We start from the raw sequence: 13,311 nt of genomic DNA on the forward strand, positions 1-13,311 counted from the left end.
GTTTCTTGGTCTGAAATAAGAACAGAGATATCTATATCTGGCCTTTTGGGGTAGCGGCGAGACGGATTGTTTTTGTTAGTTTTTGTGAGGAATGAAGGAAATTAACCTCAAGCTGTTTAAAACCTCCATTCAGCATTTACAGAATCAGTTTGATAGGGTAGTTTAGGCTCTGGTCTAGAAACCAGAAGACTGGCTTCCCTTAGGCGTGAAATCTAGCTGGGATTAAAAAAAATTGTATAAAAATCTAAAAATAATTCACAGAATGCGAGCCCTACAGGAGACATCTTTGAGAAACATCCAGTGGTGGGATTTAGCCGGTTCAGCCCGGTTTGGGCGAAACCGGTAGTTAAATTGCTGGCTGGCCCCACCCTACCCCACCCTGTCCCTTCCAGGAGTCCCCACGCACTCCATTTTGACTCCCAGGTTAGTGTAGGGAAACATCCTAGGCCCAAAACGGGGCACAGGTGGTACATCCCCCCCCATGACCCGTTTTTGCTCCCAGGAGGCTGCATGGAGGCCTAATGGGCCCAAAATGAGGTCCGGAGATACATCCCCCCCACAACCTGTTTTTGCTCCTGAGGGGGTGCAGGAGGCCAAGTGCTGCCTGTCATACCCCCTGGCCACGCCCACCCAGCTGGTCATTAGGGCAGAGAACCGGTTCTTAAATTATTTGAATCCCACCACTGGAAACGTCCCAAGATTCTTTGAGATCAGAAATAAAAAGGGATTTCTATCAGTTTCTCTTCTAAGATCTTCTATCTACATATCCTGTAGTTCCTGGGATGTTGTCCTAAAAGGCCACTGGACTACATCTTGATCCCAAGATAGTGAGAGGGAGGTAGGCGGTATGTAAATGTAATAAATAAATAAAATGCATTTAAATAAACAAAAAGAGAGTGTTTAAATTCAGGATCACTTCAAAACGTGTGGCTAATCTGCCTGGATGTTGTTGTCAGAAAAAAACAACACTGATTTGGTCCTTTTGCCGTTCACTTTTCAGAGGATTATCAGCAGTTAATAGAAGACATTGTTCGTGATGGACGTTTATATGCTTCAGAAAATCATCAAGAAATTTTAAAAGTAAGCTTTCTACACTTAGTCTTTATTTAAGACGTTGCAGAGTGCTTCTTAAAATTGGGAGGCTGAAAACCAGAACGCCATTCTAAGGGGAAGGAAATCAGAAGTGGGTTTCAGCAGGTTCTGACCAGTTCTGGAGAACCGGTAGCAGAAATTTTGAGTAGTTCAGAGAACTGGTAGTAAAAATTCTGACTGGCCCCACCCTCCGTCTATATTCTGCCTCCCGAGTCCCAGCTGATTGGGAGGAAATGGGGATTTTGCAGTATCCTTCCCCTGGATTGGGGAGGGAATGGAGATTTTACAGTACCCTTCCCGTCACGCCTACCAAGCCACACCTGCCAAGCCATGCCACGCCCACCAAGCCACACCCACAGAACCGGTAGTAAAAAAATTTGAAACCCACCACTGAAGGAAATCTTACCCAGTGAGGGAGGCAAGGTAGGAAGGCCAAATGGGAGGGCAGGAGAGCCGTTGCCAAATGATGTGCTTTTGCTTCTACTGTCTTCCACAGGACAAGAAATTGATTAAAGCCCTTTTTGATGTGTTGGCACATCCTCAAAACTATTTCAAGTACACAGCACAAGAATCGAAGGAGATGTTTCCAAGATCGTTTATAAAGCTATTGCGATCAAAGGTTTCCAGATTTCTACGACCATACAAATAGCTTCTAGTGCTTTTTTTTTCAGGAGTTTTTGTTTTATTTTTGGTTCTTTCGCCTTCCTGTCAAATATTGTATTGGGTTTGACTGTAGAAACATTTTCCTGGTTTTAAGATGTCCCGCCCATCTTTATCTTAAATTGTATATTGAAGAATAACTATTGTTTTATTATCTCCAATATTGGATGGGATTTTTTTTTTCCACCTCAAAACAAAGTAACTTGGAATTCCAGAGAAACAGGACTCTATTTTCAGTTTATTATAGAGAACTGTTTGTTTTAGAAAAGGAACCTTGTATATCTACCACGTAAAGAAGAAACATGTTCGCCTTTTTTTGAAGAAACTACCTGCAAAGAAGAATTATTGATAGAAAAAAAGTATGTAGTATAAAGGATACTCGGATTTTGAATTGCACTTGAACTTTATATGTGAAATTTTGGGAAGGGGAATCTAAACTTCATGGTTTTCCTTTTGGTGGTTTTATGGAGACTTTTTTTTATAAACCAAAAAGAAGGTGGGGATAAAATATAGTTGCCTTAACTTTTTGTTTAATGGGTTAGGCAAGAATAACCCTACAATCTATAGATTTCTTGCTCCCGATATAACCTTTTTTAAAAAGTCTATTTTGAAAATGGAATGCAATGGTTGGATTAGACACAGAATTGGTTTCTCTGCTAAATTTTATACCAAGAAGGAAGAGTCTTGGGGGGAGGACGGACGACTAGTAGCTAGTTTTCTTGCTCTTGATGGAATATCTAAATATGAACAACATCTAACAAGCATCTGTTTGAATACCAAGGCAACAGAAATATCATTCATATAATAATGTTTTTCAGAGGAATAAACCACAGCTCAGATGCTTGGGGAGAGGGGTTCATGTTCTCCCCCCACCCTTTCTCCCTCTCTCTCTCCCCCTTCCTCCTTCCCTCCCTCCCTCTTTTACTCTGCGAAAGACTAGGTTTTTTTACACCTTGGGAAAGATAAATTATTTTATCCTTTCATGTGTGCGTACCTTGATTGACGGTTTATAATCCTTGCTCAATTTGATCTGCTTCTCATAATTGCTTCTATTATGAATCCCTGAGTTTTGGAGGAGGAAATATATTATTCTATTCTACTTTCTTGGCATCAAAGCTGACTTCAATATCTGCTGCTGTTGACATGGAAAACTCCAAGAACTGGCAGGGAGTTTTAACATGATTTGATCAGGGAAGAAAATCGGCAAGAATTAAAGATCCCAAATTCTCTTCCATGTCCATAAAATTAGGAGAATGATTAAATTAGCCATAAAAGTAGTCTTACTTTCTTCCATCCTACTAGATGTTGTAACCAAAACGTTTTCGGTAATAAATCAGCAGGCAAAAATTGGCAGGAAGAACAGAACTACTCGTCTGTATGTAAACCAGTAAAATTTTGAACTTTTCACAGCACTCCGACACAGGGCTGTCTTAACGCGTGGGACTGATGGGCATTTGTCCATGAGCCCCACGAGCATAGGGGGCCCATACTAGTTAACCCTTCAATGCACCTTGTATCATATAAATACAGCAACATATTTATTACATTTTACTGCATTTTAATTAATACTAACATGCAAATATATGTTTAATTTTATCAACCACTTACATTTTTATTCCTGTGAGTAGCTGTCGTAGGGGCCTCAATACACTGCTTTGCCCAGGGCCCATAATGCTGTTAAGACGGCCCTGCTCTGACATAGATTTAGGAGTGCTGAGAAACTACTCCTAACAGAAAACAAAGTAATTTATTGCAAATAGCATTCTGCTTTAAAAGATAAATAATATACAGAAGCAAAGGAAAAAAACTATTGTCCATTTTCTAGTATTATCACAGCTACATAGATTCACTGCTTTTTTGTTCTTGGCCTCATAATACACAGCAGTGTTGTTGTTCCCTGTTAGATTAAAGATTACTTCTTCTGACAAATTCATAAAATCTTTTTAAAAATCAGTCAGCGTTTTAAATTATCCTAGCTACCCGGAAGTATCTAGATGAACTTAACTAAAAACTAAGAAGGGTTGGATTTCTTTGTAACTGGGAGATCAATAGAAAATCTTAGGCCTGTGATGGCGAATCTACGGCAAGTGTGCCAGAAGTGGCACACAAAGCCATCTCTCTGGGCATTGCCCGTTGCTCTTCCGGGTTCCGGCGCCAGCCAGCTGGTCTTCACGTGCACAGGAGCGCCGGAAACCAGAAGAGCAGCTCCCTGGCGCCCACGCACGCCGGGAAGCAGAGCTTCTGGTTTCTGGCGCATGCATGTGCACCAGCCAGCTGGTCTTCATGCACGCATGCATGCCAGAAACTGGAAAACAAGGTGACCAGCATGCATGCGCACACCAGAAACCGGAAGCTCAGCTTCCTGGCGCATCCATACACTCTGGAGAACTGCTGTTCCAGTTTCTGGCACTCCTGCACATGCGTGCTGGGAGCTGCTCTTCCGGTTTCTGGTGCTCCACCACGCACGCGCGCTCCGTTTCAGTTCACCAACACTGTCCTAGGCTGCGGACTGAGAAATTAAGAAATGTTCTAAAACAAGTGTTGCCATGAGAATTTGTAAATATATCCATGAAGTTACCTAAAGAAGCTAAGCATACTTGAGGAAAACTTTAACCTCGGTAAGTTATTTGTTCCCAAAAAAACTTTCCAGTGGTGTTTGTTGTTGTTTTTTGCAATATTGACCACATATAACATTTTATTTCTCATCATCTGCATGTCATCCCCCTTGAAGAACTTCTAACTTTATTCTCTCAAGACTCCTGGGTGGTAGGTTAAGTTGATAGTCGCTCAACCTAATAATGTAGCAAATGTGGCAGAATAGCCTAAATAGTGCTCTAATGCCAAGTAAAGATCAAATGCAAATACTGTCTGGAGAAAATCTCAACTCAAGTGTGATAAAAAAAACAACTGTTATTCCAATTTGAATGACTTCGAATGAACATCTGTACATCTTTTTAATTTCATGCGAACCTAAGTGAATTCTGAGGATAAGAATACTAATGAATGATAAAAATACAAATAATGTCCCTTAGAATGTTTTGCAAAGCCCTCTTCCACCAATGGAAAATAGCACTAGCACTAGCACTTAGACTTATATACTGCTTCATAGTGCTTTTGCAGCCCTCCCTAAGTGGTTTACAGAGTCAGCATATTGCCCGCAAGAATCTGGGTCCTCATTTTACCCACCTCAGAAGGATGGAAGGCTGAGTTAACCTTGAGCCGCTCAGAATTAAACTCTTGGAGTGAGCCATGAGTTAGCCCTGCAGTACTGCATTCTAAACTTATATACCGCACCATCTCCCGTAGGACTCATGCCTGTGAACCGCCCTGAGTCCTACGGGAGATGGTGCGGTATATAAGTTTGATTAATAAATAAATAAATAAATAAATAAACATTGTGCCACCATGGCTCTATTCTGAAATAGTGAAATAATTGCCTAACTCTAGTCCCAGTTCTACTTGCTAATGGTGCTGAATGGTGCTATCAGGGTATATCATTTATTGCATTGGTGGCTAATTCCAACCAATTTGGCAAGGAGAATGCCACTGAAAGTATGATAAGGGATCAGGTGATCCAGGAGTCATGGTTCCATAGCAAGTTGACGCTACTTCTACAGTGTACAACCGACTTTCACACCAGATTACTGAACAATATATACAGTGTGAATGGACAATCTTTGGATTGAAATCTTTAAAGTCAAGATAGAACCAAATCCAACTTCCAATTACTACACAAGTGGAGACATGCCTAGTCTCCAGATTGCATAATGGAATCATTGAACACAACAGCAAACTGACTGACTTGTGTTTCTCTCAGAAAGAACGTATCTGGATATTTTTTTCATGAAATCTCAGCAAAATAGGGATCCTCTGGATTAATCTGTTCATTTTAATAGAGAAACTATTTCCTCTTTTGATTTAAAGACAGGAGAATCAATGCTGTAGTGACATCAGGATCAGAAGAATTGCACTATACTTTTCCATCAATACCAGCGCTATCCAAAACAGTGAGGGGAAAAAAATGTCAGCCTTTTAAGGTAGACGAAGTCAGCTTTGGCAGCGAAATCAGCAGATTGACAGTAAGGGGGGAAAGAAGCCCTTACCATGCAGCAGCCATCTTGAGAGGATTTGGAAATATCCTCCTGCCATTGTTTAAAAGGCAGATCCTAAAATTGAATCAAAAAACATTTTCGGTAAAACAGTCATTTTAATAACAGAAATTCTTCCCATTAGTAACAAATCTAGTTTTTCCCATCTGTGAAAATCCAGTTTTATCTCATTCCACATTTTAACATAGTTAGCTTTATACAATGTAGAATTTTTATTACTGTTACACCAAGGTATTTTGCCTTTTTTACAGTCTTAAGTCCAGTTTTGTTTTCCAGTTTTCTTTGATCTTCCCTGTCTTTCCCTTTCTGAATCTCACATGGTTCCATCAATTCTCCATTAACCATAATCTCATCCTTCTGTGGTGTATAAATAGATTTCAATCTTTGTATAAAACTCAGTCTGAAGTCCATATTCTCAACTACTTTAAACATAAAATCCCAATTCAGGTTATCAAAAGCTTTCTCTGTGTCTAAAAAAAAATGTACAGCCTATTTGTCATTCATTGTTGTAAATATTCAATTATATCCTGGACGATTCTCACATTGTCCTTTAGTTGTCTTTTAGGTAATAAATCACACTGATGATTCATGGACATCGTCTTGTAAAACTTTTTTAGTCTTTCAGCTAGGATGGATGTAAAAAGTTTGCAGTCATTAAGAAGACTATAATATATGTTAAGAGTTAAGTCCTGTCCTTCCTTGAGTATAAGAGCAATGTTGGCTTCTTTCCATGAATCAAGCATAGACTGCCCTTGTAAAATAGAATTCATTAAATCTTTCATTGAAAATAATAATTGATCTTCAAACATTTTATAAAATCCACTCAGTAAACCATCTGGTCCCGGTGCTTTACATATCTTAGCTGTTTAAATTGCTTCTGTTATTTCAAAGGTTGTTACTAGACTGTTCATAATTTTCTTTTGTTCTTCCAATAATTTGGGTAAATTTTGTACATAGTCATTCATTTGTTCCAATGAAACTTCTTGCTCCTCCTATAAATTAAGTCCCCAAAAGTCTTTGGATATTTTTATTATCCATGTGAGTCTTATTTCCTTCACAAATTTTAGTTATTTGCTTTTCAGTTTGTTTTCTTAATTTGTACAGCCATCTCCCTGGTTTATTTGCATGTCTAAAAAAATCTGCTTTGTATATATCAATTTCTTTTTCATGTCTGAAATTGTTAACATAGAAATTTGTTGTTGCAATAATTTTAATTGATTAAATATGTTTTGGTCTTCCAATGATTTTTGGTTTTTCCCCCCTTCACTTTAATCTCATCTAAAACATTTTGGATTTTTCCAGCTGGTTTCTTCTTAATCCATGTATCATATTGTATGAAATAACCTCTTATCATAGTTTTATAGGCATCCGAAACTGTGGTCAAGTTGGGTCCCTTGCTCATATTATTAAAACCATCTTGAAATATTTTTTTACATTCTTTGACAATTTGTGGTCTTTGCAATATGGATTCATTTAACCTCCACTTAAAAGACTGCAATCTGAATTTAGAATGCACTGTCACTGGATTGTGATCTGAAAAAGATTTTGGAAGACTATTTGTTTCAATTACCTTTTGAACCAAATTTTTGGTAGTCCATATCAGTCACAGATTTGTCTTTCGGGGGAAAATGGTATAGTCCAGGGGTCTGCAAACTTGGCTCTTTTAAGACTTGTGGCTGGCTGAGGAACTCTGCGAGTTAAAGTCCACAAGTCTTAAAAGAGCCAAGTTTGCAGACCCCGGTATAGTCTTTTGCGAGTCCATTTTTGTACCTCCATACATTAAGTATACCTAGACTAGAGAGTCTGTCAACTCAAAAAATATTTGGGGTAGTTTTTCTTGCATTATTTTTACCCCTTTAAGGACAAATATGTCTAATTATAGGGTTGCTACCCCATTCCAATCTCCAAGAATGCACCAATGTTGTAAGAAAAAGAAAATAACTGTTCAAAAAATTTAGCCTTTTCTTGATGTGGGTTATATACAGCAATAACTATGAATTTTATTCCTTGTAGTTCAATTTGAACAATTACATATTTTGGCCTTGTCCATCAGCTAGTAATAGGTTTTTTTTTTGTTTATATCCCGCCCTTCTCCGAAGACTCAGGGCGGCTTACAGTGTATAAGGCAATAGTCTCATTCTATTTGTATATTTTTACAAAGTCAACTTATTGCCCCCCCAACAATCTGGGTCCTCATTTTACCTACCTTATAAAGGATGTAGTTGTAATTGAGGAATGATGTATAAAACTACAACATTAATCATCTTTTTGTGATTGGCAGAAATATATTCCAAACCCAATGTTTTGTTGTCTAAATACTTTTTTGCCTCTTTTCTTGCAAAGATATTATATCTTGATTCAATTTTTTTCTAAATAATGGAAAGGGGTGGGTTGTTTTGTTTTGTTTTTTGCTTTTTTCTGGGGAATTTTCCCCCTTTACATTCTAAGTTACATTCCATCCTGTTTATAACAACAAACTTTCCAATGCTCCAACTATGATTCCCATCTCTGTGGCATGTCCTGAACCTATATCCAACTTCTTTTGCCATTGTCCTTCTGTGGTTCTTTCAGAAATTGGTCTTCTAAATTTGGATATTTTGAAAAATGCTGTAGATCCATATCTCTCCACAAAATGTTGTGTAGAATTTAGTCTAACGTTGGTTTTGAAAAGTTCAGATAACTCCCTTCTAGTTTATCCCAACGAAAGACAGTGTTATTTCTGCTGTAAGAGATTTGCCAATATTTTGTAAGAATTGTAATTAGAATTTCTCTCAGCAGAGACACCTCATTCTCTGTTTAAAATGCTTGTTCTTTAGTAGATTTTCTTACAAATTGGATCAAAAAATTCTCTTGGCAGTTGGCTTCTAATTGCACACATTGAACTTACTCTATACGTTTTCTCAACTTCTCTAGGAAAATCCAAAGTATCATTTTTCATCCATTTTGTGATTAATGTTATAATTATATCTTTGATATTAATACCTTTTTTTCACACTTTCTGGCAAGCCCCTAATTCTCAAATAAAACTTTCTCCTTACAATCCATTAATAATAAATTGATTGCTCCCATTTGCATATCTGACTTGTCTGCTCTTATATGAATATTCTTAACATCCTTTTTTTCAGTTGGTTTAACTCTGTTGCAAATTCTTCCAACTTTTGATCCAATTTTTCATTTAGGTTTTTAGCCATTGAATCAAATTATCAGACAATTTACTAGTCAATTCTTGACAAATTAATTTACTTTTTTTTTGTAAATTTGTAAATTTGTTTGTAAATTCAGGAGCATTTTCTGCTCAAAATTCTTCATAAAAAGTTGAACAATAAAGTCCTCTCATTCTCTTTTTGCCTCCTTTTTTCTCTGGGGCCATTTTATTTAATATATTTTTATTTTATTTTTTATTTATTAAATGTATTGGCCACTCATCTTACCACTGGATAACTCTTAAATTTTACTTAATATAAAATATTAAAAATATTCATTTCAAATTTTTTGATTCTCAGTAGGCTTCAATGTCTATATGACCAGGTATTTAGTATACAAGATGAAACAGTCACTGGGCAATGCTCAAGGCCAAAAGGATTTCAGTGTGTTCCCAAACAATAGAACTTCTTCTTACGTTATATAAACTCCCTTTTTACAATTCTCTACTCCATTAATTCAGAGTAGAGTTGGGGGCGACTGAATAGAACTGAACATTTACTAGCTGGATGCTCTTCCTGACACCACATGGAGTTCACAGTAGTTTTTTTTTTCTTTACACCCTGCGAGAGAAATATCTGCTGCTACTACCTAGGATTGAACTCTCAAACAACCACTTTAAAATAAGCTAGATAGCAATTCCCACAATGAGAAAAGAGAAGGATTTTTTTTAAAAAAAAAATACTACTCCTTGATTTAAAGAACAAAAGGTAGGAATATATACAGAAAAAAATAAAATACATAGAGTTCTTTGAAATTAATACATTATATACAAAATTTTCAATGAGTAATTAAAATGACTGAAGTCCCTATTACACTAAGGCAAAAGGTTGAAGTTTTGCCCAGCTGCTTGTTACGGTTAAATCAAAGTTTCCTCTCGCGTTTTAAACAATAAAAGTCCTTAATTATAATCCATCGATGTCAATCTTAACCACACTCAGCCAGGCAATTAACTTTTTCATCAAGGATGAAAAACAAAAAGAAAAACTGTAATGTGCAAGTTAAAAGCCGAAATCAGCACCTCCTAAAATGCAGGCAGCAATTGGACAAGTTTTGGCAGCAAAACCAGCTATCTGCCAACGGAGTGGGGGAAAAAAACTGATTAAAGGAACCATTTTCTAGAAGGACTCAACTGAGTCCAAAACTTCTTTTCTTAAGCAAGGCAGTTGTTAAGTGAGCTTTGCCCCAATTTACAACCTTTTTGCCACAGTTAAGTGAATAGCTTCAGTTAAGTGATTCCCCCATCGACTTTGCTTGTCAGAAGCCATTTGGGAAGGTTACCCAATGGTGATCACATGATCCTGGGACAGTGGGTGTTGTCCCACTCATGCGCACACACACATACCACAGGTGTAAGGAGTCTTTATTAAGGCTTCCAAGCCTGAATTGGTATTCCCCAGCAATTCCCTGTGCTAGCACCAGCTCAACCCCAATGAGTTCTAAAGCTACTCAAATGAAGCCAACACTAGTCCTCAAGGCAAAGGCCAGCCCAGTAGGCAAAAGGAAGTTCTCAAGGCAAAGGCAAAGCAAAGGCAACACCTGAAGAGACACAATCTGAAGTTCAAGGCAAGTACACACAGCAAGGAAATGAACACGTTTCCAGCATCGTCTCCATCTGTCCGCTGTGCTAAATAGCCAGGTTTTGGTGCAGCCCATCAAGAGGGGTGAGGCTGCCTCCTTACAAGCAATCTGGCTGACCTTCTCTGTGCCTGCCTTCTCACTGCCCTACATGTTATTGGATCAGGTGCAGAAGGCAGTTCCTCTTCCTCATCACTGACTGGCTACAGTTGTGTACTTTCCCCACCGGAAGGCTCAGGGCTGTCCTGCTACAGCTGTGCTTCAGCCAAATCCCTCTCAGACAGCTGCTTGGAGCCATTGACCAACCCCACCCTCCTGATGTGCCCGGAACTGGTTCATCCTCCTCCAAGCTAACATCTGGACAGGTATTTGGGGAAGCATCCAGGGGAGTAATACAACTACACAATACAATTGTCATAAATACATGTCAGTTGCCCAAATTTTGATCAAGTGACCATGAGGATATTGCAGCAGTCGTAAGTGTGAAATATGGTCAGAAGTCAATTTTTTTCAGTCCCCATTTCCTCGCGATCAGTTTGGGACTCGGGAGCAGAGAATAGATGGGGGTGAGGCCAGTCAGAGGTGGTATTTACCAGTTCTCTGAACTACTCAAAATTTCAGAGGTGGGTTTCAGCAGGTTCTGACCAGTTCTGGAGAACTGGTAGTGGAAATTTTGAGTAGTTCAGAGAACTGGTAAATACCACCTCTGACTGGCCTCACCCCCATCTATTCTCTGCTCCTGAGTCCCAAACTGATCGCGAGGAAATGGGGATTTTGCAGTAACTATCCCCTGGAATGGGGTGGGAATGGAGATTTTACAGTACTCTTCCCCTGCCATGCCCACCAAGCCATGCCACGCCCACCAACCCACGTCCACAGAACCGGTAATAAAGTTTTTGCATCTCATCACGGGAGTCATTGCATTTTAATGGCCACTCTATAGAATAGCTTCCCAATTTGACATCAGATTGGCCTCCACATTGTTGATTTTTCTGCAACAGAATAGTGAATTGTGAATTGTTCTGAGATATATGTGTGTGTGTGTATGTGTGTATGTGTCTGGCATGGCTAGAGTGCATCTCATGAAGGGTTTGCTGTTTAATAAAATTTGCTAATTGAAAAATCTATTAGACTCCTGATTATTATTTTTTTGCCACTAATATGGCTTTCCTACAATCAAAGCCTATGATGAATGTAATACGGTGGATTACTTTTACGTATTCTGCTCTTGTTTATGCACAAGGTAAATTCCAAATTCTACCAAATACAAAAGATTGACCTATTCCATGCAGTGCCAGGTTTGCCTCACAGGTCGCACACTCAACTCACACCCTGGAAAATAAACACAAATCACTTTCCACCAAACATTGAGGCACAACTGGTTCAGATACAGAAACAGAAGGGACCTTGGAGGTCTTCTAGTCCTTCAGGGAGCCAGTTAATTGAGAGTAACAGCAAAACATTACTGGTTGCCACATATATTAAGGGATGTGGTGGCTCGGTAGCTAAGACACTGAGTTTGTCGATCGAAAGGTCGGCAGTTCAGCGGCTCGAATCCCTAGTGCCATGTAACAAGGTGAGCTCCTGTTACTTGTCTCAGCTTCTGTCAACCTAGCAATTTGAAAGCACGTAAAAAATGCAAGTAGAAATATAGAGACCACCTTTGGTGGGAAGGTAACAGCATTCCGTGCACCTTTGGCATTAAGTCATGCTGGCCTCATGACCATGGAGACGTCTTCGGACAGCGCTGGCTCTTCGGCTTTGAAACAGAGATAAACACCGCCCCCTAGAGTTGGGAACAACTAGCACATATGTGCGAGGGGAACCTTTACCTTTACCATACATATATATTTGCTCTTTCTCATAGTGAATTTGTTGGATTCCTCCTGGGGGAATTTGCCCATTCCTGCTGGTTAGATAAGAAGTGATATTCAGCCGGTTCGCACCGATCCGGACAAACCGGTAGCGGTGATTGCGGGTGGGCCTGCCCACCCATCCTGGCTCCAAGTCGTGGTATTTAGGCACGTTTCCGAGGCCGGGAGCATGCGTGGAAGGCGCGCGAGTGAGCAAGCAAAGTGAAACCACTTCGGCCAAAGAGTGTTGTAAAAAAATGCTTTTAAAGGGTTAAAACAAGGCTCTGACGATCCTAGCCTGATCATCAGAGGCTTTTTGTTTTACATTTAAAAGCATTTTTTTTAAAGGTTAAAAAAGCTGAAGTCTCTAGGCAAAAAATGGGGGTGGGTGAGGGGTTCGTTTGAGAGAGAGAGAGATTGAGAGGGAGGGGGGAGGGAGGAAAAAGGAGAGGAAGGAAGGACTACAAACCTGGCACTAGGCGCAGCTTCAGAGGATAATCCAGGGCTGGAAGGGACCTAGAGGTCATCTAGTCCAACCCTGCTCCAGCAGGACATTGTGAGTGACTTTGTCTTTTGATCCCTGTCACATAGCCACGCCCACACAGTCACATGATCTCACCACCAAGCCACGCCCACAGAACCGGTAGGAAAGACATTTAGATTTCACCACTGGACTAGATCAGGGATCGCCAACCTTGGCAAGTTTAAGCCTGGTGGACTTCAACTCCCAGAATCCCCCAGCCAGCTTTGCTGGCTGGGGATTCTGGGAGTTGAAGTCCACCAGGCTTAAACTTGCCAAGGTTGGAGATTCCTGGACT

The 13,311-nt window shown here is 39.5% G+C and overlaps 1 protein-coding gene and 1 long non-coding RNA gene across 2 annotated transcripts in view; one reads left to right on the forward strand and one right to left on the reverse strand.

The window, feature by feature from the left end:
- Positions 1-3,132, forward strand: part of SCUBE1 (signal peptide, CUB domain and EGF like domain containing 1) — a 235,134-nt gene extending 232,002 nt beyond the window's left edge. The window contains exons 22-23 of the mRNA XM_058191895.1: positions 1,001-1,080; positions 1,589-3,132. Of these exons, the coding sequence (XP_058047878.1) occupies positions 1,001-1,080; positions 1,589-1,741 (233 nt within the window). The 3' untranslated portion in view covers positions 1,742-3,132. The remainder of the gene's footprint in view (positions 1-1,000; positions 1,081-1,588) is intronic.
- On the reverse strand, positions 3,124-13,264 carry LOC131202704 (uncharacterized). Its single transcript, XR_009156203.1, has 3 exons — positions 12,963-13,264; positions 5,856-5,918; positions 3,124-3,479 (listed from the first exon to the last, which is right to left on the reverse strand). It is a non-coding gene; the product is annotated as an uncharacterized LOC131202704 (long non-coding RNA).
- Positions 13,265-13,311: the final 47 nt, after the last annotated feature.

The sequence above is a fragment of the Ahaetulla prasina genome, chromosome 7 (genome assembly GCF_028640845.1).
Source record: "Ahaetulla prasina isolate Xishuangbanna chromosome 7, ASM2864084v1, whole genome shotgun sequence".
Taxonomy (NCBI): domain Eukaryota; kingdom Metazoa; phylum Chordata; class Lepidosauria; order Squamata; family Colubridae; genus Ahaetulla; species Ahaetulla prasina.